The sequence below is a fragment of the Artemia sp. Qi Xiang Cuo genome, chromosome 15 (genome assembly GCF_049724085.1).
Source record: "Artemia sp. Qi Xiang Cuo chromosome 15, ASM4972408v1, whole genome shotgun sequence".
Classification (NCBI taxonomy): domain Eukaryota; kingdom Metazoa; phylum Arthropoda; class Branchiopoda; order Anostraca; family Artemiidae; genus Artemia; species Artemia sp. Qi Xiang Cuo.
In genome coordinates, this window is record NC_142808.1 from 4,629,392 (window position 1) to 4,656,587 (window position 27,196).

The 27,196-nt window shown below is 34.7% G+C and overlaps 1 protein-coding gene across 1 annotated transcript; it reads right to left on the bottom strand.

The window, feature by feature from the left end:
- Positions 1-19,597: 19,597 nt before the first annotated feature.
- On the bottom strand, positions 19,598-20,263 carry LOC148943252 (baculoviral IAP repeat-containing protein 7-B-like). Its single transcript, XM_089101789.1, has one exon. The coding sequence runs from the start codon at positions 20,261-20,263 to the stop codon at positions 19,598-19,600; it is 666 nt and encodes a 221-aa protein (XP_088957915.1).
- Between the last annotated feature and the right edge of the window lie 6,933 nt (positions 20,264-27,196).

Consider the following 27,196-nt stretch of genomic DNA (forward strand, 5'->3'; position numbering starts at 1 on the left):
GAGCCTTTCTACTAGGAGCAAAGCACAAATTTGAGACTTATTTAAACAGACTATGTTTTATATAAAGAGGGCTGTCTCTTCTTTAAATACTTACTCTTCGCTATTAATGTTAGATTTTGTCCAAATTTGTAAAGAAAAATTGCAATTGTTAAAAAACAAAATTGGAAGCACTAAAAAACTTTTTTTTTAATGAGTAAGGTGTCGAGAAGGGGGCAGTCCCCCTTATATACAGAGTAATTTATATTTGTTTTAAGTTTTAAACTTGCTCCTTACTTTAGTTGAAAAACCTTTTCTATTTGTTTAATTACATTTCGTGAAACTGTAAAATTTTAAGAATACAATACTTTTGGTAACACAGAAAAAAGATCAATATTTCAATGACCTCTGTTTGGATCTCTTACTAGGTTGCTAGCTACCGCTGCAACCCGGATTTTGATTCATAATCAAACAGTGCGTGTTTTTTTCCAGCAGTGATCGTATAGACCCAGTCGGCCTAGAACTTCGAGAGAGGGCTCATTCTAGCGGAAATGAAAAGTTCTAGTTCCCTTTTTAAGTGAACAAAAACATTGGAGGGCAACTAGGCCCCCTCCCGTGCCATTTTTTCCCAAAATTGTCCGATCAAAATTTTGAGATAGCTATTTTGTTCAGCGTAGTTGAAAGACCCAATAACAACGTCTTTTGAGATAATATGACCCTCTAAAGCCCCTGGGGAAAGGTTAAAAAATTCGCCCATTCTTTTATTTGTTATGGGGAAGTGCATAGATTTTTCAAGTGGGGAGGGGAGGACGAATTTTCTTCTGGAAGAATTTAATGGAGAGGATAAGTTCGAGGGGATGGAATATTCAGAGGAAATTTTACGCTGGGTTAATTTGCCAGAATTCATGTACGAAATCGCTTTATATGTCTTGGTTTCTCTTTACCGATTAAATTTTACGCGTGGAGATGTTAAGGGTAATTGTCCAGGGTAAATTTTCACCAGGATTGAATTGTAGAGATGATATTTCTATGGGGAGGGGGACTTTTCCGTGGGGGTGGAGCCAGGTATCCTGGCGTTATTTAAAAAACGATCAGAAAAAACGATTTTTTTCAACTGAAAGTAAGGGGCAACATTAATACTTAAAACGAACAGAAATTATTACATGTATGAAGGGAGTTGCCCCCTCCTCAACACCTCGGTCTTTACGCTAAATTTTAAATCTTGTCCCAATTCTTTAAAAACGACTCCTGAAACACACGGGTCGTTTAATTAGAACAATAATTAACTTTTTTTTAAAGTACAAAAAAAACTGTAGCGTGATGAGAGAGGTGTTGAGGAGGGGGGCAACCCCCTCATATACGTAATAATTTCCGTTCGTTTTAAGTTTTAATGCTGCTCCTTACTTTCAGTTAAAGAAAATTGTTATTTTTTCTTTATTTAATGAAGCTTAAATACGAACAATTTTCTGAAGGCAATGGGAAAAGTATTTCAATGAAAGTAAAGGTATATGAAAGTGAAATTGGTAAGTGATCACGAAAAATAGACAAATGAATACCCTGCTTACAAAAACTAAGATATAAACTCCCAGCATTCAGTTCTGTTGAGCAATGCCGAAGCGTTGGACGGATATTTTTCAGCAATATCAACAGTTTTGAACTTGGTTATCAACCACCAAAATATTTAATACCTTTAGACTCATGCTTATGAAAAGTAACGCATTATCAAAGCAGTTTATTTCAAGTAAAGAATCAAAACTAAGATTAATAAAATCAAATAAAAAATTTTAATCCAATATTTCTAATATAATTATGAACACGAAAAGCCAGTATATTTGACAGCTTTATACTTTGTAACTGTAAAAAATTAAATCTTTTTCAAAGTAACAACTAGATACAATCACTTCTATCATTCCTGTCAATACAATCACTCCTGGAAAAAAAATTTAATAAAGCACAAAAAACGCATCCGTTCAGAGGGAAAATTCCAAAATTCCGTTCAAGGGAAACATTTCTGATTATAGTGGCTTCATTATCAGCTCATGGGTACTCTTGCAATGCAAGCAAAAGTTGACGGCATATTCTTACCTGAATTGCCCCTTATTAAGTTGTTTTCCTTGTTTTTTCTATAATTATAAACTATATAATTATTATAATTATATTCTTACATAATTATTATAATTATATTCTTACATAATTGTATACTTATATAATTATAAATTATATGATTTTCTATAATTATATTCTTGTGTTCTAATAACTGCACTAATTACTAATAAACAAATACATATTTAGAATCATCATAAAAAGCTGATCTTTAACTGAATGTTATCAGTAGTTAAGCTCTTTTACTTTCGTTATTGACAAGGATCGTTATTTACTTACCATTCATTACTATGAAGAATTCGATTTTGTTTTTGCTCCAACCGAATCATATAGAAAAAATGTTTGCTGAAAACTGGTTAAGAGTTACTCAGTCACAAGTTAGAACTTATATTTTCCTTACTATGGGTCAAAATCTATTGGCAGGCAGCCAACAAAGGGGCAAAGACATTTTCTTCATGGTTTTTTCCCTATTCTGCTCTCTTTCCTTTGGTTTCCTTATAATTACCCAATAGTCCCAAATTTCCAGGGAGGCCCTGCTCCCCTTTGCCAGCGCCCATGTATGATGTAATACCATAGTACATGATGTCACTTGCCAAAGCCTAAATTAAGGCTCTTAACTATTTTTCTTGTGACTTATCTAGATCGTTTTTTTATGCGGGAATATCCCAAGATACCAATTTTCCCGAAAAAATATGGAGCCGTTTTCGAGAACATACAGACATACATAAATACATACACAATTATTACTCACATGTAAAGATACTATATGTATAATTTGTAATTATCTGATTAATTATTTGCAATTTACTTGCTGCCTGTTTAGCTTCTATCTTTTGAATAATATCTTCTTTCTAGAATGTTAATTTCTTAGAGCTTTATACCTGGCTCCTTAGACTATGAGATTTCCCAAAACCATTGGCTAGAGCTGGTGTGCATTGGCAAACGCCAACACTATGTTGACTGCTTGCGAGATTTCCAAAAACCATTGGCGAGAGCCGGGCTGCCACTTGGTTCATAAAACTAGAGTAGGTCCTTGGTTCATAAAAGTCCTTTATAGGTCCTTGGTCCACTTGGTTCATAAAAGTCCCTAAAACTAGAGTAGGTCCTTAAAAGTCCATAAAATATATCTCAAGCTCCTAAAAAATCCTTTTTGCAAAATTAAGCCATGTCCATGTACTTTAGCCAGTAAGTTTTTTTGTGTGTTAGTTACCTTTAGATACCTTTAGATACCTTTAGTTACCTTTACCTTTTTCTCAGCTTGCTCTTAATGGACTAATAATTTAAGCAAAGTAACTATTTATGTCAAACCCTTACCTACCTAATTCTTATATTGTTGTTGCAGCGGTAGCCACAACCTAGCAAAGAATTATCCTTGGCCCATAGTGACTGAAAATTTAAAAACGATGAAAAAAAAATCCAACTAAAAGAAATCGAGGAGTGGGAACTGTTATTCACTTTTAACTTCACATTTTGTTGTCTCGAAATTTTTTTTTTGTAACAGAAAAAAAGCAGTTGCTGATAACTGCACTTCTGAAGTAGTCTAAAGGAAGCAAAGCCAAAAAACAAATAAACAAACATGTGGTTTTGAAAAGTCGCGAGGACTTTCTGGTCATTAACTGCAGTGGTTACTTATGTTATTTTTTCATTTTTCGTACATTCATAGTTAAAAATCAAGAAAAAATAAATAAATAAATAAATAAAAACTTGAGAAGATCCACATGTAAAGCTTATGGGCTGGATAGTCTTGATGTCTTTCCAGAACATGATGACACTCTAGGCGGATCGTTGCTGACCGTGCTTATTCCAGACTTTGGGGAGATCGGTGTGAATTGAGTATTTTGTCATTTGTGTCATCTATATGCTAAACAACAGCTGGACCAGGTCCCTTTTTGGTTTTTTTTTCGGTATAAAAAAAAATTGGTCTATTTTTTGGTGTCAGGAAGGTCCCTAAAGGATGATATGACATTATTTTAGTTACTTTAATATTTTTCTTAATTGTTTAATTTCTATTTGTATTTTGTCTGTTTATATTTTTTAATGTTTTGGTGTTCCTGATCCTAATTTCATTGAAGTTTTTGTGATGGTTGTTGTTTACTTAATTTTTTTTTGTGTGGCACGAACTTATATTCGGCGATTTATCGTTTGTGAAAAGTTTTAAGAATAAACTTTTATTCTATTCTATTCTATACATGTTTAGAATCAGCAGAATAAGTCGCTTTAATTCTCTTTGCTTCTCACCCTTCATAAAGAATATTTTTTTAAATGGTCGGATAAGCTTTTTCAGATAGAAAGTGTGTACCAAAAAAACATTTTGAGTTAAAAATTAAGTGCTGAAGTAAATCATTAACCTAGATTTTTAAAACAATGATAAAATGATGAACAGTTAGATTTGAAATCCATCAATTGTAGTCTTTATTCCCATTTGAATTGAAAATAATATCTGAAACTTATCATAGATATCTTAAAAATTGCAAATAAATTGAAGTTGGGCTGTGACTCTAAGTTATATATTTCTATATATTTAGTTATATATTTCTAAAACGAGTGGAGAGTAAATATGGCTTTGATGCAGTCATTGACATCCAAGGGTGTGATATTGCGTCTGGAATTTCCTGAGAAAATAAAAATGACGCAGCTGCGTCAAAATTTGAACAATACCAAAAAAATAGTCAATTGAATATGAATTTTGTCCAATTGGCATATTTTATCTTCCAACAGAGATGAGAAAAATAAAAGAATCAGTAAAAGAAGAACTGCAAAAGCTAGAAAGTATCGAAGACGCATGGGAATTCATCGAGAAATACAGGTCACACTTCCCTGCCAACGAGAATATGTATCATTATGGGGGTGTAAAATTAAGCCTAACTGAAAATTTGTATAATCTGGTAACAACAAAAGAAAAGAAAACTTCACTCTTCGCAGGAGTAAAAATATAGTTTACCGCAAAAGGAAATTACGCAAAAGAAAACCAGAAAACTCAGGAAGAACATGAAGAACTATCGTCCGAAAAAAATAAAATTTCATAAAAATGATTGGGAATACTATTCCTCACGTAATGAGTTTTTGGAAATGGTCCGAAAATCTGCAGAGATGGGATGTATAATTTCTCGAGAACAAAAATTGATTGAAGTATGGAAATTGATACTTCAAGATTTTCCGGATGAAGCTCATATAATAAAAATGAGCTGGAACTTAAGGTGTCTCTGTAAGGTGTCTCTGTCGAAAATGTAGAACGATAATGCATGAGAAGTGGTGTGAAAATTTTGAAAACGAGCCATTAAAATAAGCAAATCTGGAAAATTAAGTGGTAGTAGTAGTTGTTGTTGGTGTATTAGAAGTAGTAGTGGAATTAAAATTAGTAGTAGTAGCAGTAGCAGTAGTAGAGTAATAGCAGTAGTCGTTGTAGTAGAATTTTAGCAGTAATGTTTAGTCCTGTTTCATGGTGGTCTTCTCTGCGCTATGACTCCCAGGCCTCAGGTATGGTCTTTTTTTATTTTTTATATGTTGTTTGGCGATTGATTTCTTTTTTATGGTTGTTTGGATATATTGTATTTTCTTTTCTTTTTTTTCTCATTTCCCCTTGTATCCCTGGCCATGGAGCCTTTCAAGGGGGATTAGGAGTGTTGTGGTTGGATTGTATGAATTGATTGGACTTTTCAATGTAGGCGTATTCTAATTTTTTTCTATTGATTTAGTGCTTGATTTAAACGGTATGTATTCCCCTCTATTACAGGCCTAGGAGCCTTTGGGGGATTAGCACAATGTGTTTTCTTATATGATTAATTGATTATGAATAAACCTTATCTTATCTCTAACAGTAGTAGTAGCAGTAGGATCAGTAGTAATAATCGTAGTAGTGGTAGTAGTAGCAGTAGTAGCAGTAGTAATAGTAATAGTAGTAGTCTTAGTAGCAGTAGAACCAGTCAGTGAGTTATATATATTTATAAGTAGTAGATTAAATATGTCAGTGAGTTATATATTTCTCTATATAACCTTTATAGTCAGTGAGTTATATATATTTATATAACAACTATAAGTAGTAGGTTAAATATGTCAGTGAGTTATATACTTCTGTATATAATTTATATAGGCCTATTCAGTGAGTTATACATATTTATAATTAGTAGGTTGAATATGTCACTGAGTTATATATTTCTGTATATAACCTGTATAGTCAGTGAGTTACATATATTTATAAGTAGTAGGTTAAATATGTCAGTGAGTTACATATTTCTGTATATAACTTATATAGGCCTAGTCGGTGAGTTATATATATTTATAACTAGTAGGTGTAATATGTCAGTGAGTTATATATTTCTGTAAATAACTTATATAGGCCTAGTCAGTGAGTTATATATATTTATAAGTAGTAGATTAAATATGTCACTGAGTTATATATATATATATATATATATATATATATATATATATATATATATATATATATATATATATATATATATATATATATATATATATATATATATATATATATATATATATAACTTCTCCGAATCTCTCTTATTTTATTTACACTAAAAACAATAGACGTAATAGGGCTCTCGAGTGGTAGTTCGAATTTTTTATAGCCTGAAGTTTATTTTAACCATTCAATAATGGCTGAAGTCTAAACAGGTCTAAGGCAGTGACGAAGCTTGGTTTTAAATCACCCTTCTTCTACTAAAGCACCAAGAGTGGGTACTAAAGAACCTCGTAAGCCCTAGTTCAACTGACAGTGATTATATTTTAATTGTAAAGTTTGAAACTAAATTGAATTTGGCTTCCTACGACCCTCCGACTGAAGAGTTTGAAAAATATGTTTTTCAAACTATAGGAGGGTGGAGGATTTTGCCACTTTTTAATTTTTGTTTTTTACAAAAAAAATACTGCAGAAAATATTTTTAAATGAAAACACCCCCGAAAAGATTGTTTCAAAATCTGGGAGAGGGGTCCAAATAAAATCCATGTGGGTAAATCCCTCCTTGACGTTAAATTTTTGGGAGAATTTGGCTTTTGATGTTCAGAACACACAGCCGAGTGCTAATTGAAATGTTTTTGATATCAAAGAGGTTAATTATAGTTGAACAATCCATATTTTTTGAATTTCATTAAAGAGACTGACAGGCCAGAAAAATAAATTTGCTACTATGATAAGTAGTCTAAGAATTTTGAAATGTGTGTCTCTAGGACGAATCCGGGGGGTGGGGGCGAGGGAGCGCCCCCTAGCGTAGTCTAATGTAGTGTCATTTACTTATTTAACTCAGGTTTGCGTTAATTAAATTTGCTCCTAACGCAAGTTTATCAGATCAGCCTAATCCCCCTCCCCCTAAAAAAATTCTGGATCTACCCCTGGTGTGTCTAAAATGTTCAGTCACTCAAAACCAACTTCTGAATGTTATCGCCAGTTCAACATAGTCAATCTGTTCCTTCAATATAGCAGGTCCAATAACCCTAATTACCAGAAAATATACTAAGTTAAGTCTCATTCACATGAATAAAACAGAAATTCAGTCCTGCAAAATCTGTAGAGAGCCATCTTCAGTATACCGATAAGAATCAGCGGGTATTATAGTAAAGGTGTCACTGCCCTCGAGCATAACCATGAATGAGCCATCAGGGTTTACTATTGTTGAATTGGCCATCAAAACCGTGCTACTTTCTTCTGAGTCCTCAACGAATGACTGGATAATTCCTTCCTAGAAGCAAGAAAGAAATGGATTGAGATTAACTTCTGTTCAATTCATTTTCGGGGACAAAAATTGATAATGAAACTACAGAGACAAGTAGGGCCGTATCCAGGTTTTTTCTTGGGTGGGTGGGTGGTAGGTGGGGGTTGCAAAAGGATTTTCTTTAAGGTTTTACGTTTAAAAAAAGCGCATCAAGAATTTCCTGGTATTCATTTTTGTTATGTTTTATGAGTCAGATTTTTTTTGGGGGGGGGGGGAGAGTCAAACCTCTCACCTCCCCTTCTAAACACGGTCTTGGAAACAAGGGCCTTTTATGAGACAGGGGTTGCATACAGTTTTACGAGACAGGGGATTTAATTGGGAGGGGAGAATAAAACTCCTAGGTTGTAAAACACCTTTTCGCGTGTCTTCGTTAAAAAAATTAACAAAAAATCCTTGCCTCCTCACATTTTCCTGTGGTGGTTCCACTACTAGGTTCAATAGATGGCGCCACTATATAGTAACATTTTCTTATAATTCGTCACTGGTTGAGCTTTTCAAACTAACAATAGCCTCGTTTTAGGACTGAAGCAGGTAAAATTGACAAAGGTTGTGCTTTCTGGCCATCAATCTGTGTCCAAACGAAAATCCTACAATTATTAGACGGAAAAACAGAAGCCTGTACTGAAAAGCTGCTGCTTAGAAGAAACGTTTCAAACGTAACAGGTTTTGGGTATTCTTAGTAGGGTTATGAAGCACAGTTTGGCCCGCATCAGAATTAAATTTACCAATTTACCCATAGAACAGGAGTCACCCTCGCAGCTTTTGTCGCCTTCACCGCTTAGCTCTTCCTGAAGAGTTTTTACTATGAGTGCGCCTAAATCTTCACCTGTTAAAAATAGGTTTTTTCTATGGATGAACTCAAACGTGAAGTCTCAGTCTCTTCCTCCCTCTTGGATGACACAAGCTGCCATGTGCGGCCAACCTAAGGCAGCTTCAAACGCTACATTTCTAACTTCATTTAGAGATTTTATGACCGGGAGTGTGCATAACGAGCGTAACATTTTTATAACGGGTTGGATCAATGCAGATGTTTCCCAGCTGGTGGCTACCCAGCTGACCGACTTGAAATCCCAAAGTAGTGACCCAATTTACATTTACATTAACAGTCCTGGAGGGGAAGTAGGTTCATGGCTTGGTATTTATGAATAGCTGGATATATAGCTGTTTTTTCGTCTGTTTTTGGGCTGTTTTTAGCAGTCTATATCTTAGAATATCTAGAATAGATTTTTTGTATTGTTTTATATATTGTCTTATATCTTATAAAAAGCTTTGAGCATGGCGACCCTTATTTTAGCTGAGGGAACTCCCGCCCGTTGGTTTGCATTTCGGAATTCCCGTTTAATGATCCGCCAACCTCATGAAGCCTTACAGGGAACAATGCTAAACATAGTCGGACAAGGAAACGAAATGTTAAAACAAAAGAATAAACTTATAGCGTATTTGCTCAGCATCTTAAACGCCCAGTGAACGAAATTGCAAACCTCTTTGAATACGACACCTTCATGAATCGGGAACAATTTAATGGATTTAATGATGGCATTCTAGATTAACAAGTTGCAATTACTGCAATTAACAAGTTGAATGCAAAGAAGAAGGAATTAATTTTTCAAGTTAAATTAAGAATTTAAATTCAAAATTGACTTACGTTTTCAATTACAAAAAAACAAATATTCAGAATAGACGAGTCTCAACTATCGAAAGAGGAAAAAAATGATTTCAATAATTTAATAAATTAAGAATTATTCAATTTAATTTACAAAATGGAAATTAATTTTTAAAAACGGACAGTTTTAAAATTTAAAACAGTTTTAAAATTGAAAAGGAAAATGATAAATGATAAAGGAAAATTGAAAATTCAAATGAGGTGTTGCATGACTATATTCAGTTATGTTTATTTTTTACTGTTATGGAGGTAGTCTAGAGGTAGTCCAAACGAGGTGTTTCATTTTTGTCATAGCTTATCAAACAGTAAATCATTTGAAAGCTATCCTTCTTCTGAACATGTTACTAGCGTTGTTTTCTACATCAAACCTACAAGGGCCACACAAATCCTCTTTTGCCTCCCATATCCTTTTTCCTCTCAAACCCTCCATGACAAAACAGAAAAATGAAAATTCGTAAAAAGATTGGTTATAGTAAGGTATATCTTAAATGGAGAAGTTTTCATTGCCTAAGAAGGTTCCATGAACCCCCTACCCCTGAATATAAGTACCTCCCAAATAAAAACATGGCAAATTCAAATTTGGTTCAAAAACTATTGGATAAGACTTGGAAATTTAGAATATTTATGTCAGGGGCTTTCAAATAAGGTGTCATATGACTAAATTCAATTATATTTTATTTTTTACTTTTAGGAGGTAGTTTAGATGTCTTTCTTTCTTTTTGGTATTTACAATTGCATTGAATCATTAAGCAGTTTGCGTCAAAACGGTATCCAAGTTTGTTACTTTCAGTGACAATAAACGTTTTTCTAAAAAAAAAAACAAAAAAAATGTTGCATTTTGATTGAAAAAGGGTGAAAAGTTGCAGTGTTGGTGTAGATGCGCAAATATTCCCCGTCTCTTTATACTTGTCTTGTTACATATATTAGAATGTTACTCATTTCTTTAATTATGTGTAGGCAGGAGAATCCTCAGTACCATGCAATATTTTTTGTTGGCCAATGCATGGAAGACATAACACCTGATGAAATTAGAGTGTATTTTTCAACATTTGGTGAAGTGACTGATGTGTTTATTCCATGTCCTTTTAGAGCCTTTGCTTTCATGACTTTTGCTGACCCAGAAGTAGCTAATTCTTTGTGTTGAAGATCATATAATCAAAGGAGTGTCTTTTCATGTTTTGATGGCCAGCCCAAAGACTGATCTACAGTCAAAAGGAGGAATCCAAGGACTGGGAAGTCCAGCTGGTATGAGTTTTCAATTATTTGCTTCCTCGCTTTTTGTTTGATTTTAATGTCCTTATTGTATAATCTGTTTGAGCTGGACTTATTAGAAGTTTCAGAACTGTTCGAGCTGGGCTTATTTGAAGTTTCAGAAACTCACATCTCAGGGGTAGGAAGCATGAAATTAGGTCCCATTTATGCCCATTGCAAACCCTACGTCGGCTTTTTCAAAGCTGGACTGTCATTAGTTCCATCACCAGGCACTACAACCACCTCACTATTCTTACTCAGTTTACTATCTATAATTCCTTTGACAAGTGAATACTTGTCGGTAGGAGATGAACGTGCAAGAACACGCAAGTCAAGCCATATTTTATCTAGTAACTCCTGCTGAATAACTCTTGTATAGGGGTTAGTTGCCCTCCAATCACTTTCGACTATTAAAAAGGGCACCACCCGTTTGAATCTCCAATCGAATGAGCCCCCAGCACCCCATTGCGTCAATTAGGATGGCTCAACCCATTGCACCAATCTCCAATCAGGATGGCTGGCCCCCAGCCCCCCATTGCACTTCCTGGCTGAGGGCCACGAAGCAGAGATCAGCACTGCCGGTTTGGACCTTAAGGGTCTAGTGCCGTCATACTTACTTTACTTTTTTTTTATCCCCATAGGGCATAACTTACAACCCTTGCCCTGTGGGTTTTGGGGGATTGTCCTCCTCAAAAACATAATTTCTATGTGGAAATCAACTACGCTGAACAAAATGGCTATCTCAAAATTTTGATTGGATGTTTTTGGAGAAATGGTGGGCGTGGAAGGGGTGTTAGTTGCCTTCCAACCACTTTTGACTATTAAAAAGGGCACAAGCCACTCTAATTTCCAATCATATGAGCCCTTTACGAAGTTTCTACAACAACTCCTTCAATACAAAGGGCCCTGGTCTAAAGAAAAAAAAATAAATAATACATTATTCCAACATTGTTCTTTACTTAGGCAGCGCGATTGCGCTGCCTATGATCTATGTGTCTTCTCTCTGTGGGGGGGGGGGGTAATTAGCCAACAAACGAAAAGTGAATAAGGAACACATTTTTGGGATACAATTCAGGTGGGGGGATTTCATAAGGAAATATTTAAGGGAAGTGGGAACTTCTTGGGATGATATAAAGAGGAAGCCTTTTACTAGATTGGCGTGGAGGAGCAGGTGTAGCTGTTTTAACCTCAGGTGGCTTTTTGCTACAGTGAGTTGTTAGTAGTAGTCGTACAATAGTGACAATATTTGATGCTAATTTTCAGTAAAGTCGTGACTCTAGACTAGGCATAGTAGGTTTAGCATAGTGATTGTTTTGCTAGTCTTTTTCTTCTTTCTTTTTATTAATTAAAAAACCTTTTTCCACAAAACATGTTTTTTTAAAGAAATGTAAAGAACTCCATTAAATCAAAAATGAGCAAAAATAAAATCAAATAATTTACCAAGCGTGAAACTACCACAAATCCGCATCGATAAATAAATGAAACCCGAAATGAACAGAATTTACAAAAAATAACCGAGTCAGACTCAAAACGAGCTGAAATTACCAGGAATAGGGCTCAAAACCCCTATGCCTACCCAAGGTCAGAACATAATTTACACTTTACTGAAAAAACATAAGTATTTTCACTTTCATAACTTTAATAAATCAAATAATATTAACATTTTAATTACTAAATATCAGTATATGTATATTAAACTGACAATGCACATTCATTTGGATTTTGTTCAGTAAAGAGCAAATTATGTTATGGCCTTGGGATGCATAGGGGTTTTGAGCCCTACTCATTTTAATTTATGCTTGTTTTGAGTTTGACTCGATTATTTATTGTAATTTTTTCAGACAAACAGGCCTATACTATCATTAGACAGCTCCTTTGGAAGTATCTTTTATGTCTGCCTTGACCTTTAAAACTTTCCCAAATCACACTTAATGCATGTCAGTAACATTGCTAGTTTTATCTTAATCTTAGTTTAAAACTTATTTTGCTACTCTTTTGAACTTATTTTTACTGCGACAAAAGCCACATGACACGCATAAACGGTAAATCTAAAGCAAAATTGACGTTGGGTATGTAAAGTACTGTTATGTAGTTCGTTAACCAAAGTGTGCTCCCGCAACGCAAATAGAAACTGAAAATCATTTCATTGTATCCCTCTTTACTATTTAACCCAATAAGTGGATTTTTAAAAAAGAATAGGCAAAGAAACCAAGAATACAGAAATGAAAATGGTAATGATGCAATAATAATAATTGTAATCTAATATTTTATTGGTAAATGCAGCATGTTAAAAATATTTTTGTTTTTATCATTTGCTGTTTTGTCCCATTTTGAATAATCTGTAATGTTTGCTAATGCACGGTTGCCACCCCGACCAGTTCTGTGGACAGTCGAGATGTACCATATCTCTAATATTCTTGTTACTGAACGAATTTTCTTTTTATTTTCCCAATAGGTAACAGAGGTGCTGCTGGAAGTAATTTTGAAGACGAAGAAGAACCCTCTCCAAAAGTTGTAGCCAGAACTGGTCAACCACCAGGAGTAGTGACAGGGATGATGAACACGATGTATCTGTATATACCTCAAGGAATACCTGGACTCCATTACCAATGAAACCTGCTGCCCCATTGCCACAAGGAGGACCTCGTCCTGTTTCCTGCTGCTGGTCAAGATGCAAGACCTGTAAGTCAATTCAATGTGCCAAGTTTCGTTACATTATGAAATATCCCAGCAGTGGCTAATGACATTTAATTGAAACTTTCAGGGAATGTTGAGGGGGGCTGTTGGAATAGATAAAAAGTCACTGATTAGAACTATTAAAATAGAAGTAGATATTTTAATTCTTACATCAGAGACATGAAAAACTGGAGATATATTCATACTATAAGCCAAAACTAAAATCTTAGCAATCAAATACAAGCAGAAAATTAAAAAAAAATCAAAAAAAAAATTCTCTAAAGAAAAGTGAAGATCCATAGTAAACTTAAGACCAGCATAAATAAATTTTTTATTATAATTCAAACTCAAACCGACCAAAAATTACAATTAAAGAATAAATGAAACCTAAAACAAACAGAAATTAAAATAAACAATCACAGGAAACATAGAGATAGCAGGTACTAACATAGATTAATAAATAAATCGTAAAACAAGTAAAAATAAAATTAAATGTTCAAGTCAAGCTCAAAACGAATAAGAATTACTACACAGTAATACACAACGAGAGTTTGGCCATTGACTTTTTTCCATTCCCTAAACGTAAAAGTCTAAGACTTGTTGTGTAATTTGTACTGTCAGTATTCAGTAAAAATTCTTGTCAGTATTGTAATAGCCTTGGAAAATAAATAAAAAAGATGACGTCATCAAAAGGAAAATAGTCAAGGGGATTTAGACATTAGAGAGAATGACGTCATCAACAAGGTGACGTCAGCGTATGATTTTATCTTGAGTATATAAGAAACCATTTTCAAAGACAACTTATCATATAGTTACACATATCAAAACAAACAAGTTGTAAAATGTATCATCCTAAAAATCTTTGCCAGGAAAAATGCAGCGCTCTTAAACGAGAGGATGTCAGACTAAGGACATTTAATGAAAGGTGGTCAAAGAATTTTATCGATACCAGAGAGCTTGCAAAAGCTGGAAAGCAAAAGCATTTTTGGTACATTCATAATTTAAATCGAGAGAAAACAAATTTTTCGTCGCCCACTAGGTTTTGAAAAATAACCCTTTCTGTAACTTCATTAAGAAAGAAAATCTTTGCCTCTCAACATTTTCGCATATTAGCACCTCTTCCGGTATCGGATTCAACTCTGACTCTACTCTAAGTCTAATCACTATTTAAAGTTATTAATTAAAAACACATTCTCCACAAAATAAGATTTTCAAAGAACAGTAAAGAACTCCATTAATCCAAAAATGAGAAAAATTAAATCAAATAATCCACCAAGTGTGAAACTACCACAAATCAGCATCGATAAATAAATAAAACTCAAATCGAACAGAGATTACAATAAACAACCGAGACAATCTCAAAACGAGCAGAAATTAACATAAGTTTTGCTCAAAACCCCTATGCCTTCCCAAGGCCAGAACATAATTTGCACTTTACTGAAAAACAACACAAATGAATGTGCATTGTCAGTTTAATATACATATACTGATATTTATTAATCAAAATGTTAATATTATATGGTTTATTAAAGTTATAAAAGTAAAAACATTTATGTTTACATATATGTAGTTTATGTATATGGAGTTCTTTACTTTTCATGGAAAAACTTACTTTGTGGAAATACTTTTTAATGAATTTCTGTTCGTTTTATATTGGCATAGTCTTTTCAAGGAATAAGAAAATAATACTTTAAATCTTTTCTTTTTTTTTAAGATTTTTTAGTTTGGCCTGCTATTTGTATGCTGGAAAAAAATTTTCAGCAATTTTTAACAACATGCACCCTTTTAAAAATCTGGACACAAATAGTTCTGTTTACTTTCTTTGATAGCTTGGATACACTTACGCCATTTTTATTTGGTTAAATTTTAAGAGCAGAAGTAGCCCCGAAAGTTTTTGGATGCTGCTGAGATGCCGTATTGGGAATTAGCATTAACACGGTGAATTTTGGTTTAATCTTAAGGCAACATTTAGTTTTTAACCATAATGAGCAAATGGGAGGGTCGGCGTAGGAGGGGCATTAGTTGCCCTCCAGTCACTTTCGACAATTAAAAAGGGCATCGGCCCTTTCTCTTTTCAATCAAATGAGCCTTTTTCGAAATGCTTACGACAACTCCTTCGATACGATGTGTCCTGGTCGATACAACAACAACAAAAAAATAAATAAAATACATTATACCCGCATCGTTCTTTACTATTAAAATTTCAAGCCTTCCAAACACTTTTGACTATTAAAAAGGGCACTAGGTCTTGCGATTTCCAATCGAATGAGCCCTTTTTGAATTTCTACAACGCTTTCTATAAACACCTTATATGCCCCTAGGGCATAAATTACAACCCTTACCCTAAGGGCTCTGAGGGTGGTTGTCATCCTAAAGGACCTAATTTTAAGAACTTTCAACTACGTTAAACAAAACGACTATCTCAAAATTTTGATTGGATGTGTTTGGGGAAATAGTGGGCAAGAGAGGGGTGTTAGTTGCTCTCCAAGTACTTCCAACTATTTAAAAAGGCACTAAACCTTTCGATTTCCAATCAAATGAGCCCTTTTAAAGTTTCTAGGACAACACTTTCAATAAAAAATTTATATGACCCCAGGGCATAACTAACAACCCTTGCCCCGAAGGTTAAGGGGGGGGTGTCATCCCCCCGCCGGGTTAAAATGGTGTCAAAATGGCTATCTCTAAACTTTGATTGAATGTGTCTGGGGAAATGGTGGGCGTGAGAGGTGGGGTAATTACTCTCCACTCACTTTCGACAATTAAAAGAGGCAACTTCAATCTCCAATCAAACGAGCCCTTTTTCAAATTTCTACAACAACTTTCTATATAAACCTTATACGCCCCCAGGGCATAACTTACAATCTTTGCACTGAGGGCTCTGAGGGGGTTATCATCCTAAAATACCTAATTTCCAGAACTTTCAACTACGTTGAACAAAATAGGTCTCACAATTTTGATTGGACGTGTTCGGGGAAATGGTGGGCGTAAGAAGGGGGTTAGTTGCCCTTAAATCACTTTCGAGTATTAAAAAGGGCATTAGCCCTTTCAATTTCGAATTGAATGAGCTTTTTTTGAAGTTTCTACATCCTCGCTTTCCATAAAAAACCTTACATGTCCCCAGGGCATAACTTGCAACCCTTGCCCTGGGAAGTGTGTGTGTGTGGGGGGGGGGGGTTTCATCCTTAAAGACCTAATTTCCAAAACTTTCATAACGTTGAATAAAATGGTTATCTACAAATTTTGATTGGATGTGTTTGGGGATAAGGCGGGCGTGAGATAAGGCTGGGGATAAGGTGGGCGTTATTTGCCCTCAAATCACTTTGGACGATTAAAAAGGGCACTAGCCCTTTGAATTTCAAATCAAATGAGCCTTGTTTTTAAGTTTCTACGACAAATATTTCAATAAAAACTTCATATGCCCCCTGAGCATAACTTATAACCCTTACCCTGAAGACTGTGGGGGGAGTTTCCTGCTCAAAGGTATAGTTTCCAGAACTTTCAACTGCGTAGAACAAAATGGCTGTCTGAAAATTTTGATTGGATGTGTTTGGGAAAGTGGTGGGCGTGGAAGGGGTGTTAGTTGCTTTCCAATCACTTTAGGCTATTAAAAAGGGCACTAGCCATTTCAATTTCCAATCAAATGAGCCCTTTCGACAACCCTTTCTAAAAAACCTAATATGCCCCCAGGGCATAACTTACAACCCTTACCTTGAGGGCTCTGACGGGGTTGTCATCCTAAAAGACCGGCCTTCAAGAACTTTCAGCTACGTTGAACAAAATGGCTATCTCAAAATTTTGATTGCTTGTGTTTGGGGAAAAGGTGGGCTTGAGAGTGGGGTTAGTTGCCCTCCAATCAATTTCGAATATTAAAAAAGGCACTAGCCCTTGGAATTTCCATTCAAATGAGCCTTTTTTGAAGTTTGTACGACAACGCTTTCTATAAAAACCTTATATGCCCCTAGGGAATAACTTACAACCTTTGCCCTGAGGGCTGTGGGGGAGTGTCCTACTCAAAAACATAATTTCTATCTAGAAATTAACTACGCTGAACAAAATGGGTATCACAATATTTTGATTGGATGTGTTTCGGGAAATGGTGGGCGTGGAAGCTGTGTTAGTTGCCTCCCAATCAGTTTCGACTATTAAAAAGGCACAAGATAGTACAGTTTCCAATTGAATGAACCCTTTTCGAAGTTTCTACGACAACTTCTTCGATATGAAGTGCCCTGGTCTAAAGGGAAAAAATTACAAATAATATATTGTGCCAACATTGTTCTTATATGCCCCCAGGGCATAACTTTAAACCCTTGCCCTAAGGGTTGCGGGGGAGTGTCCTCCAAAAAATCATAATTTCTATCTTGAAATCAACTACGCTTAACATAAATGGCTATCTCAAAATTTTGATTGGATGTGTTAGGAGAAATGGTGGGCGTGGAATGGATGTTAGATGCCTTCCAATCAGTTTCGACTATTAAAAAGGGCATAAACCACTCTAATTTCTAATCGAATGAGCCCTTTTCGTAGTTTCTACGACAACTCCTTCGATACGAAATGCCCTCTTCAAAAGAAGAAAAAATACATTGTGCCAACATCATCGTTCTATGATTTAATAAAAAAACGAATTTTAAAAGCTGTAATTTATTAGAGTAAATCTCAAACTCTTTATAAAAACGAGGTTTTACAATTCGCAAGCTAAAATGCAAACGAAGCTTTAAAATATATGTAAACGATGCCGTAGCGAGAAACCAATGTAAATTAGAGCCCGGTTGTCCGCTTTTAAACGGAATCGAATTTAGCTTCAGCAGCCGGACTTCCCATCACCTGTTGAACATTGTACTTCGAACGAAAAAGACTAGTTTCTCAAAAAATAACATAGTTTTTAAACAAATAGGCTGTAAACAACATAGGATATTCATAGCGAAGTAGCGTTCTAGACATCCCAAAATAAGATAATGAGCTTTCCGAAAGAGCACTTTTTAAGCAAATTTGTACTTTTTGGAGATTCACGGAGAGTAAAGAGAGTGATATTCAGTAAGAGAGTAAAATTTCCGTCTTCTGCAATAACACAACTTAAATGAAGCTAAAATAGGAACAGATCGAAAAAAAAACATTGCACTTCGAACGAAAAAGACTAGTTTCTAAAACAAACAATTAAGCTTGGCAGATATTCATATATGGCAGAATAAGCTTGGCTGACATGTTAATTGCAAATTGTTAAACTAGTAATATTTTATCAATCGATCCAAAATTTAAGGCTTGTTCCGGATTCATGTAATAATCGTGCTCGAAGTAGTTTGCAATTTCGTTTACTGGGCGGTTAACATGAATAGCATATAATCCTATAAGTTTATCCTTTTGATTTTGCATCTCTTTTGCTTGTATAACTATGTCTGACACTTTCCCCTGTATTTCTCCAATCCATGGCTGATGAATCATTAAACGGGAATTTTGACATGCGATTCGATGGCCAGGAGTATCCGCAGCTACAATAAGGCTCACCGTGCTCAAAGGTTCTCCGTAACATATTGTGTCGAGTAGAAGCTACAGTCAAAACTATATTAATTTTCATCTGCAACCACCAAGCTATACCTCCCAACCTTTACTGTTACAAGAAGAACGTACTGCTCTTAAGCGAGAGGATATTAGACTCAGAACTTTTAATGGAAGGTGGTCAAAGGATTTCATCGATACCAGAGAACTTGCAAAAGCTGGGTTCTTCTTTATTGGCCACAGTGACCAGGTTCAGTATGCTTTTTGTGCAGGTGTGCTTGAAAACTGGGAAGAGGGTGATGTGCCAATGGAAGAACATAGAAGACTTTTTGAACTGGGAAGAGATCACCCTCTTCCCAGTTTTCAAGCGCACCTGCACAAAAAGCACACTTAACCTGGTCACTGTGGCCAACAAAGAAAAACCCAGCTTTTGCAAGTTCTCTGGTATCGATGAAATCCTTTGACCACCTTCCATTAAACGTTCTGAGTCTAATATCCTCTCGCTTAAGAGCAGTACGTTTTTCTTGTAACAGTAAAGGTTGGGAGGTATAGCTTGGTGGTTGCAGATGAAAAATAATATAGTTTTGACTGTCCACGTTTGAGTTCCACCAGATATACTAGGAGGTAAACTTATAAATGGGACTTCCAAGCCTTTTGTAGGTTCAACTGAAATGTTTCCAACATCACATCCCCGCACAAAGGGGCATATTTAAAAAAGTCTTCTATGTTCTTCCATTGGCACATCACCCTCTTCCCAGTTTTCAAGCACAACTGCACAAAATTCACACTGAACCTGGTCACTGTGGCCAACAAAGAAAAACCCAGCTTTTGCAAGTTCTCTGGTATCGATGAAATCCTTTGACCACCTTCCATTAAACGTTCTGAGTCTAATATCCTCTCGCTTAAGAGCAGTACGTTTTTCTTGTAACAGTAAAGGTTGGGAGGTATAGCTTGGTGGTTGCAGATGAAAATTAATATAGTTTTGACTGTAGCTTCTACATCCCTTGTATCGCTCAAAAATGTCATAGCCTCCAGTTAAAGTAGATGGTTTCACTGGAATGTTTCCCACATTACCTCCTTGGACAAAAGGACATGTTTGAAAGTGCTTCCTATGTTCATTTATAGGCACTTCGCCCTCTTCCCATTTTTCAAGCACACCTGCACAAAAAGCACATTTTACCTGGTCACTGGGGCCAACGAAAAAAAATCCAGCTTTTGCAAGCTCTCTGGTATCGATAAAATTCTTTGACCACCTTCCATTAAATGTCCTTAGTCTGACATCCTCTCGTTTAAGAGCACTGCATTTTTCCTGGCAAAGATTCTTAGGATGATGAAACTTACATATTCTGCATTTATGATGAACCATATCAATCATTTAGGACATAATTTGCTTATCCGGGTTGCAGCGGTAGCTAGCAACCTAGTAAGAGACGATCACCTCCAATGTCAAGAAATATAAAACCCCCCAACTCCTAAAAACAGAGTCAGATCAAAACAAAAAGTACACCATTAGAACCGCCGTGTCCGAATCCTCTATACAGGAAACTTACCTCCCTTTGGCTTGAATAACAAAGAAAATATATTGGCTTGAAAATCAAGAAAATTGACTTTTACCACGTTATTCTCCACAAACGGGATATTTTTTTCTTTCCGCTTTTTTTTTCTGCTCAGCTAGCTGGGCACTGGAAAATCATAGAGAGCTGTATAATAGCTCATTTTAAAGGAAATTGCAACATCTAGTCACTTTTGTATTTAAAAATAAAATACTTTTTAAAGTAGAATCAATTTTGTCAAAAAAATTGCATTTTTGATGTATTTTCATACTGCAGTCTTTTCAAAGATATTTGAATTTTGAAGCAATAAAACAGTCCATGTAATGAACTCTATAGTAATAATAGCTACTTGTCTCAATAGTAACCGAAACTCCTGGAACCAAAATTTTCTTTTTTGGCTTAATCGCTAAAATTATTATGTAAACTGCAAAAATATTTATGATGCCTAATCAGTAATAGTAATTTTTTAATTTAAACAACAAAAATACATGAAAATTATAAAATTAGTTTTGATTTTTGTCTCCTGGAAGAAATTTTTTTTTAATATAAGTTAAAATTTATTATTTTATCCTGTAACCAAACTTTTTTTGGTTTGTAACCCGTAAAGTACATTCCATATTATTGTCTCATAATTGCAATTATTTTAGTTTTCAGTCCAGAATCACTAAACTTATTATGTAAACTGCAAAAATATTTATGGTGTCTAACCAATAATACTAATTTTGTAATTCAAACAAGATAAATACCTGAAAATTTTAAAATTAGTTTTGTTTTATGCTAGGTTTTAGATACTCGACACGGGATTTTGTGTGCTTAATAATTTTAAACCTTGAAAAAATATGGTCTCACGCGAGTGGAAAAAAATTATAATAAAGATCGAACTCTTCCCTATACTAACTCGCATAGGCAACTTCACTATAGTTAAGATTAAAGTATTTATATTATACATCATTATAAATTATAAAAGGTTCAAATGTTCGTAGATTATAGAGTTAAAAATTTTCCCACACTGGGAATCGAACCCGAGCCTGTTAAGTGAAATCCGGGTTGCAGCGGTAGCTAGCAACCTAGTAAGAGACGATCACCTCCAATGTTAAGAAATATAAAAACCCGTAGCTCCTAAAAAAAGAGTCAGATCAAAACAAAAAGTACACCATTAGAACCGCCTTGTCCAAATCCTCCATGAAGGAAACTTACCGCCCTTTGGCTTGAATAACAAAGAAAATATATTGGCTTGAAAATCAAGAAAATAGACTTTTACCACGTTATTCTCCCCAAACGGGATATTTTTTTCTTTCTTTTCCACAAATAGCTTGGCACTGGAACATCGTAGAGAGTTGTTCAATGGCTCATTTTAAAGGAAATCTCTAGATCTAGCGCTATGTGTACTTAATTTTTTTTTAAATCAATTTTTTTTTACGAAAAACTTAATTTTTTATATACAATATTAATCAATGACGTCATAGTCTTTGGATGTAGTTAGTACATAAAGTCTGGATCATCGAATTAAAGCTGAAACTAAGTAAAGAACAATTATGCCTACATATATTAACAGTGATGTATAAAATTTCCCATTACATCTGTAAACTGTTCCACAGTTGCCGGTTCATACCTTGGAAGCTTTTCACTAAACATGCAACATTTCTTTTGGATATTACTATGAAGTTTTGCGAAAGCATCTCTAGCTGACTTTTCAACAAAATCCATTCTTTCAGAGATAATTTTAATCTTTTTATAATAAGTTGTAATAAAGATCGAACTCTTCCCTATACTAACTTGTATAGGCAACTTCACTATAGTTAAGATTACAGTATTTATATTATGAATCATTATAAATTATAAAAGGTTCAAATGTTCGAAGATTATAGAGTTTAAAAATTTTCCCACCCCGGGAATCGAACCCGAGCCTGTTAAGTGAAAGTTAACTATCCTAGCCACTAGACCATATTGAACCATAAACAAGTATGATTTAAGAGCCATATGCGTATTATTATTTCACCATACCAATTATAATAAGGCCAAAACAAAATCGTCGACTTGTACAGTAAAGAATGATCTCTCGCCCATAGTAACTGATATACGGTGGTTCCAGGGGTGGCTTACAAGCTAACCAGATTGTAACGATATCTCGGTTGCAGCGGCAGCTGTAACCCGGAGTCTCTTTGTTTAACATTATCCGGGTTGCAGCGGTAGCTAGCAACCTAGTAAGAGACCATCACGTCCAATGTTAAGAAATATATATACCCATAGCTCCTAATTATAATAAATTAGTACTTAAGCACGACAAAGATGTAAATGTTCTCATTTGTGATTATAATAAAGAACGAACTCTTCCCTATACTAACTTGCATACGCAACTTCACTATACTTAAGATTACAGTATTTATATTATACATCATTATAAATTATAAAAGGTTCAAATGTTCGAAGATACATGAAAATTCTAAAATTAGTTTTGCTTTTTGTCTCCTGGAAGAAAATTTTTTTCATCTCAGTTCAAATTTATTATTGTATCCTGGAACCAAACTTTTTTTGGTTTGTAACCCGTACAGTACATATCTCCATATTATTGTCTCATAAATGCAATTATTTTAGTTTTCAGTCCAGAATCGCTAAACTTATTATGTAAACTGCAAAAATATTTATGGTGTCTAACCAATAATACTAATTTTGTAATTCAAACAAGATAAATACCTGAAAATTTTAAAATTAGTTTTGTTTTATGCTAGGTTTTAGATACTCGACATGGGATTTTGTGTACTTAATAATTTTAAACCTTGAAAAAATATGGTCTCACGCGAGGGGAAAAAAAGAAAGAATAACCAAAAACAATATCAAAATAGAGCAATCCAAATTTCTACTAATAAAAAACTTTACTACACAAAAAATAAAGCTAACATCCTGCAATATCATCCGGGTTGCAGCGGTAGCTAGCAACCTAGTAAGAGACGATCACGTCCAATGTTAAGAAATATAAAAACCCCTAGCTCCTAAAAAAGGAGTCAAATCAAAACAAAAAGTACACCATTAGAACCGCCTTGTCCAAAACCCCTGTATAGGAAACTGTCTGTCCCTTGGCTTGAACAGCAAGGGAAATATATTGGCTTGAAAATCAAGAAAATTGACTTTAACCACGTTTTATAATAAAGAACGAACTCTTCCCTATACTAACTTGCATACGCAACTTCACTATACTTAAGATTACAGTATTTATATTATACATCATTATAAATTATAAAAGGTTCAAATGTTCGAAGATTATAGAGTTAAAAATTTTCCCACACCGGGAATCGAACCCGAGCCTGTTAAGTGAAAGTTAACTATCCTAGCCACTAGACCATATGGAACCATAAAGAAGTATGATTTAAGAGCCTTATGTATATTATTATTTCACCATACCAATTATAATCCGGGTTGCAGTGGTAGCTAGCAACCTAGTAAGAGACGATCACGTCCAATGTTAAGAAATATAAAAACCCATAGTTCCTAATCCGGGTTGCAGCGGTAGCTAGCAACCTAGTAAGAGACGATCACCTCCAATGTTAAGAAATATAAAACCCCCCAACTCCTAAAAAAAGAGTCAGATCAAAACAAAAAGTACACCATTAGAACCACCTTGTCCGAATCCTCTATAAAGGAAACTTACCGCCCTTTGGCTTGAATAACAAAGAAAATATATTGGCTTGAAAATCAAGCAAATTGACTTTTACCACGTTATTCTCCACAAACAGGATATTTTATTCTTTCCGCTATTTTTTCCTGCTCAGCTAGCTGGGCACTGGAAAATCATAGAGAGCTGTATAATAGCTCATTTTAAAGGAAATTGCAACATCTAGTCACTTTTGTATTTAAAAATAAAATACTTTTTAAAGTAGAATCAATTTTGTCAAAAACAATTTATTTTTGATGTATTTTCTTACTGCAGTCTTTTCAAAGATATTTGAATTTTGATTTTCCGGGTTGCAGCGGTAGCTAGCAACTTAGTATATAATAAAGATCCAACTCTTGCCTATACTAACTGGTATGGGTCGCTTAACTATAGTGTAGGATTGTAAAGTTATATTTAAAGTCAACAAATTAAAAATTCTCTACAACTGGGAATCGAACCCTGATGGCCCTCGTGACAAGCGGTTATGTTTACCATTCTACTATTGGATACTCATGATGAATATGTTACATATAAGACATGATAAAAATGGTTAACTTACTAAGAAAATTAAATAAGGAATCGGTCTGGTTAATTATAAATGGGGATTATGGAAGTTTCATTGGTAGCATAGCTGTAGATATGGCCAAAACCTGGTAAAGAACAAACCATGTCACATATTGGGTTTAGTTTGATCCGGGTTGCAGCGGTAGCTAGCAACCTAGTAAGAGACGATCACGTCCAATGTTAAGAAATATAAAAACCCATAGTTCCTAAAAAAGGAGTCAGATCAAAACAAAAAGTACACCATTAGAACTGCCTTGTCCGAAACCCCTGTATAGGAAACTTTCTGTCCCTTGGCTTGAACATTTTTACATTAAAAGACGATCACTGAAATAACAAACCATTCCATACATTGGACTTAGTTAGCTACTTGATTGTTTGAGTTTCGTCTCTTACTATTTAAAAGAAGAAAAAGCCGTAGGCTTTTTCCTGTTTGTATTTATAGTTAAAAAATGAACTCAAGTCCAAAGAAACTGAACACTGTGGTTCATTTCCGGGTTGCAGTGGTAGCTAGCAACCTAGTAAGAGACGATCACGTCCAATGTTAAGAAATAAAAAAAACCATAGTTCCTAAAAAAGGAGTCAGATCAAAACAAAAAGTACACCATTAGAACCGCCTTGTCCGAAACCCCTGTATAGGAAACTTTCTGTCCCTTGGCTTGAACAGCAAGGGAAATATATTGGTTTGAAAATCAAGAAAGATGGTAGCTACTACAACATTCTGCCTAAACGGGATATTTTTTCTTTCTTTCTTTTGTTTCCAGAGATAGCTTGGCACTGGAACATCGTAGAAAGTTGTTCAATGGCTCATTTTAAAGGAAATGAATTGGGTTAAAAAGCTTTTCCGGGTTGCAGCGGTAGCTAGCAACCTAGTAAGAGACGATCACGTCCAATGTTAAGAAATATAAAAACCCATAGCTCCTAAAAAAGGAGTCAGATCAAAACAAAAAGTACACCATTAGAACCGCCTTGTCCGAAACCCCTGTATAGGAAACTTTCTGTCCCTTGGCTTGAACAGCAATGGAAATATATTGGCTTGAAAATCAAGAAAATTGACTTTAACCACGTTATTCTCGTCAAAAGGGATATTTTTTTCTTTTTTTTTGTATCCAGAGATAGCTTGGCACTGGAACATCGTAGAGGGTTGTTCAATAGCTCATTTTAAAGGAAATTAATTGGGTTAAAAATCTATAGTAACTAAAATAAATTATTTCTAAAAGAGAATAAATTTTTCCAATAAAAACTGTATTTTTGATGCAGTGACGTCATAATTACTATATAAGATCATCATAGTTTTATATTAGAGCTATGACGTGAATAGAGTGACGTAATAATTAGTATATAAGGAAAGTCAAAACTGAAAATTCTCTCATTCTTGATTAGAATAATGGTTAGATCAAAGCAGGCTATACGCAAGTTGAAGAAAGAGTACTACACAAACAACAGAGATAGTAACTTGAAAAGAAAAAAGCAAAGGTATTCAACCGACCAGGTGTATCGAGAAGTAATAATTGAGAGAGCAAAAAAAGGTATTCAACCGACCAGGCGTATCGAGAAGTAATAATTGAGAGAGCAAAAGAACGGTATGGTAATGATGAACATTACAGAGAAGCAAGAATTGAGCAGGCTAGACAAAAGAGCAGGGAACGGTATGATAATTTATAATAAAGAACGACCTCTTGCCTATGCTATATTTTATTGGCCACTTAACTATAGTATAGGTTAGTAAAGTTTACATAAATAATTTACAGTAAAGAACGATCTCTCATCCATAGTAACTGATAAATGGTGGTTCCAGGGGTAGTTACTTGAGGTTCGTCTCTTACTATTTCAAAGAAGAAAAAGCCATAGGCTTTTTCCTGTTTGTAATGATATAGCATAAAAGAAAACCCAAGTGGTAACTGATTTACAGTATCCGGGTTGCAGCAGTAGCTAGCTTTGCAGTAAAGAACGATTTCTCGCCTATATTTTACAATAAATATCCGGGTTGCAGCGGTAGCTATTACATTAAAAGACGATCATCTGGAATAACATACCACTGCATAAATTGGACTTAGATTAGCTGCTTAATTGCCATTGAGGTTCGTCTCTTACTATTTAAAAGAAGAAAACTGTCCGTAGGCTTTTTCCTGTTTGTATTTATAGTTAAAAAACGAACTCAAGTCCAAAGAAACTGAACACTGTGGTTCATTCATATTATCTTCATTATTTTAGCTAGTTACATTATCCGGGTTGCAGCGGTAGCTAGCAACCTAGTAAGAGACGATCACGTCCAATGTTAAGAAATATAAAAACCCATATTTCCTAACAGAGGAGTCAGATCAAATTAAAAAGTACACCGTTAGAACCGCCTTGTCCGAAACCCCTGTATAAGAAACTTTCTGTCCCTTGGCTTGAACAGCAAGGGAAATATATTGGCATGAAAATCAAGAAAATTGACTTTAACCACGTTATTCTCCCCAAACGGGATATTTTTTTCTTTTTTCTTTTTTCTTTTTCTTTTCCACAGATAGCTTGGCACTGGAACATCGTAGAGGGTTGTTCA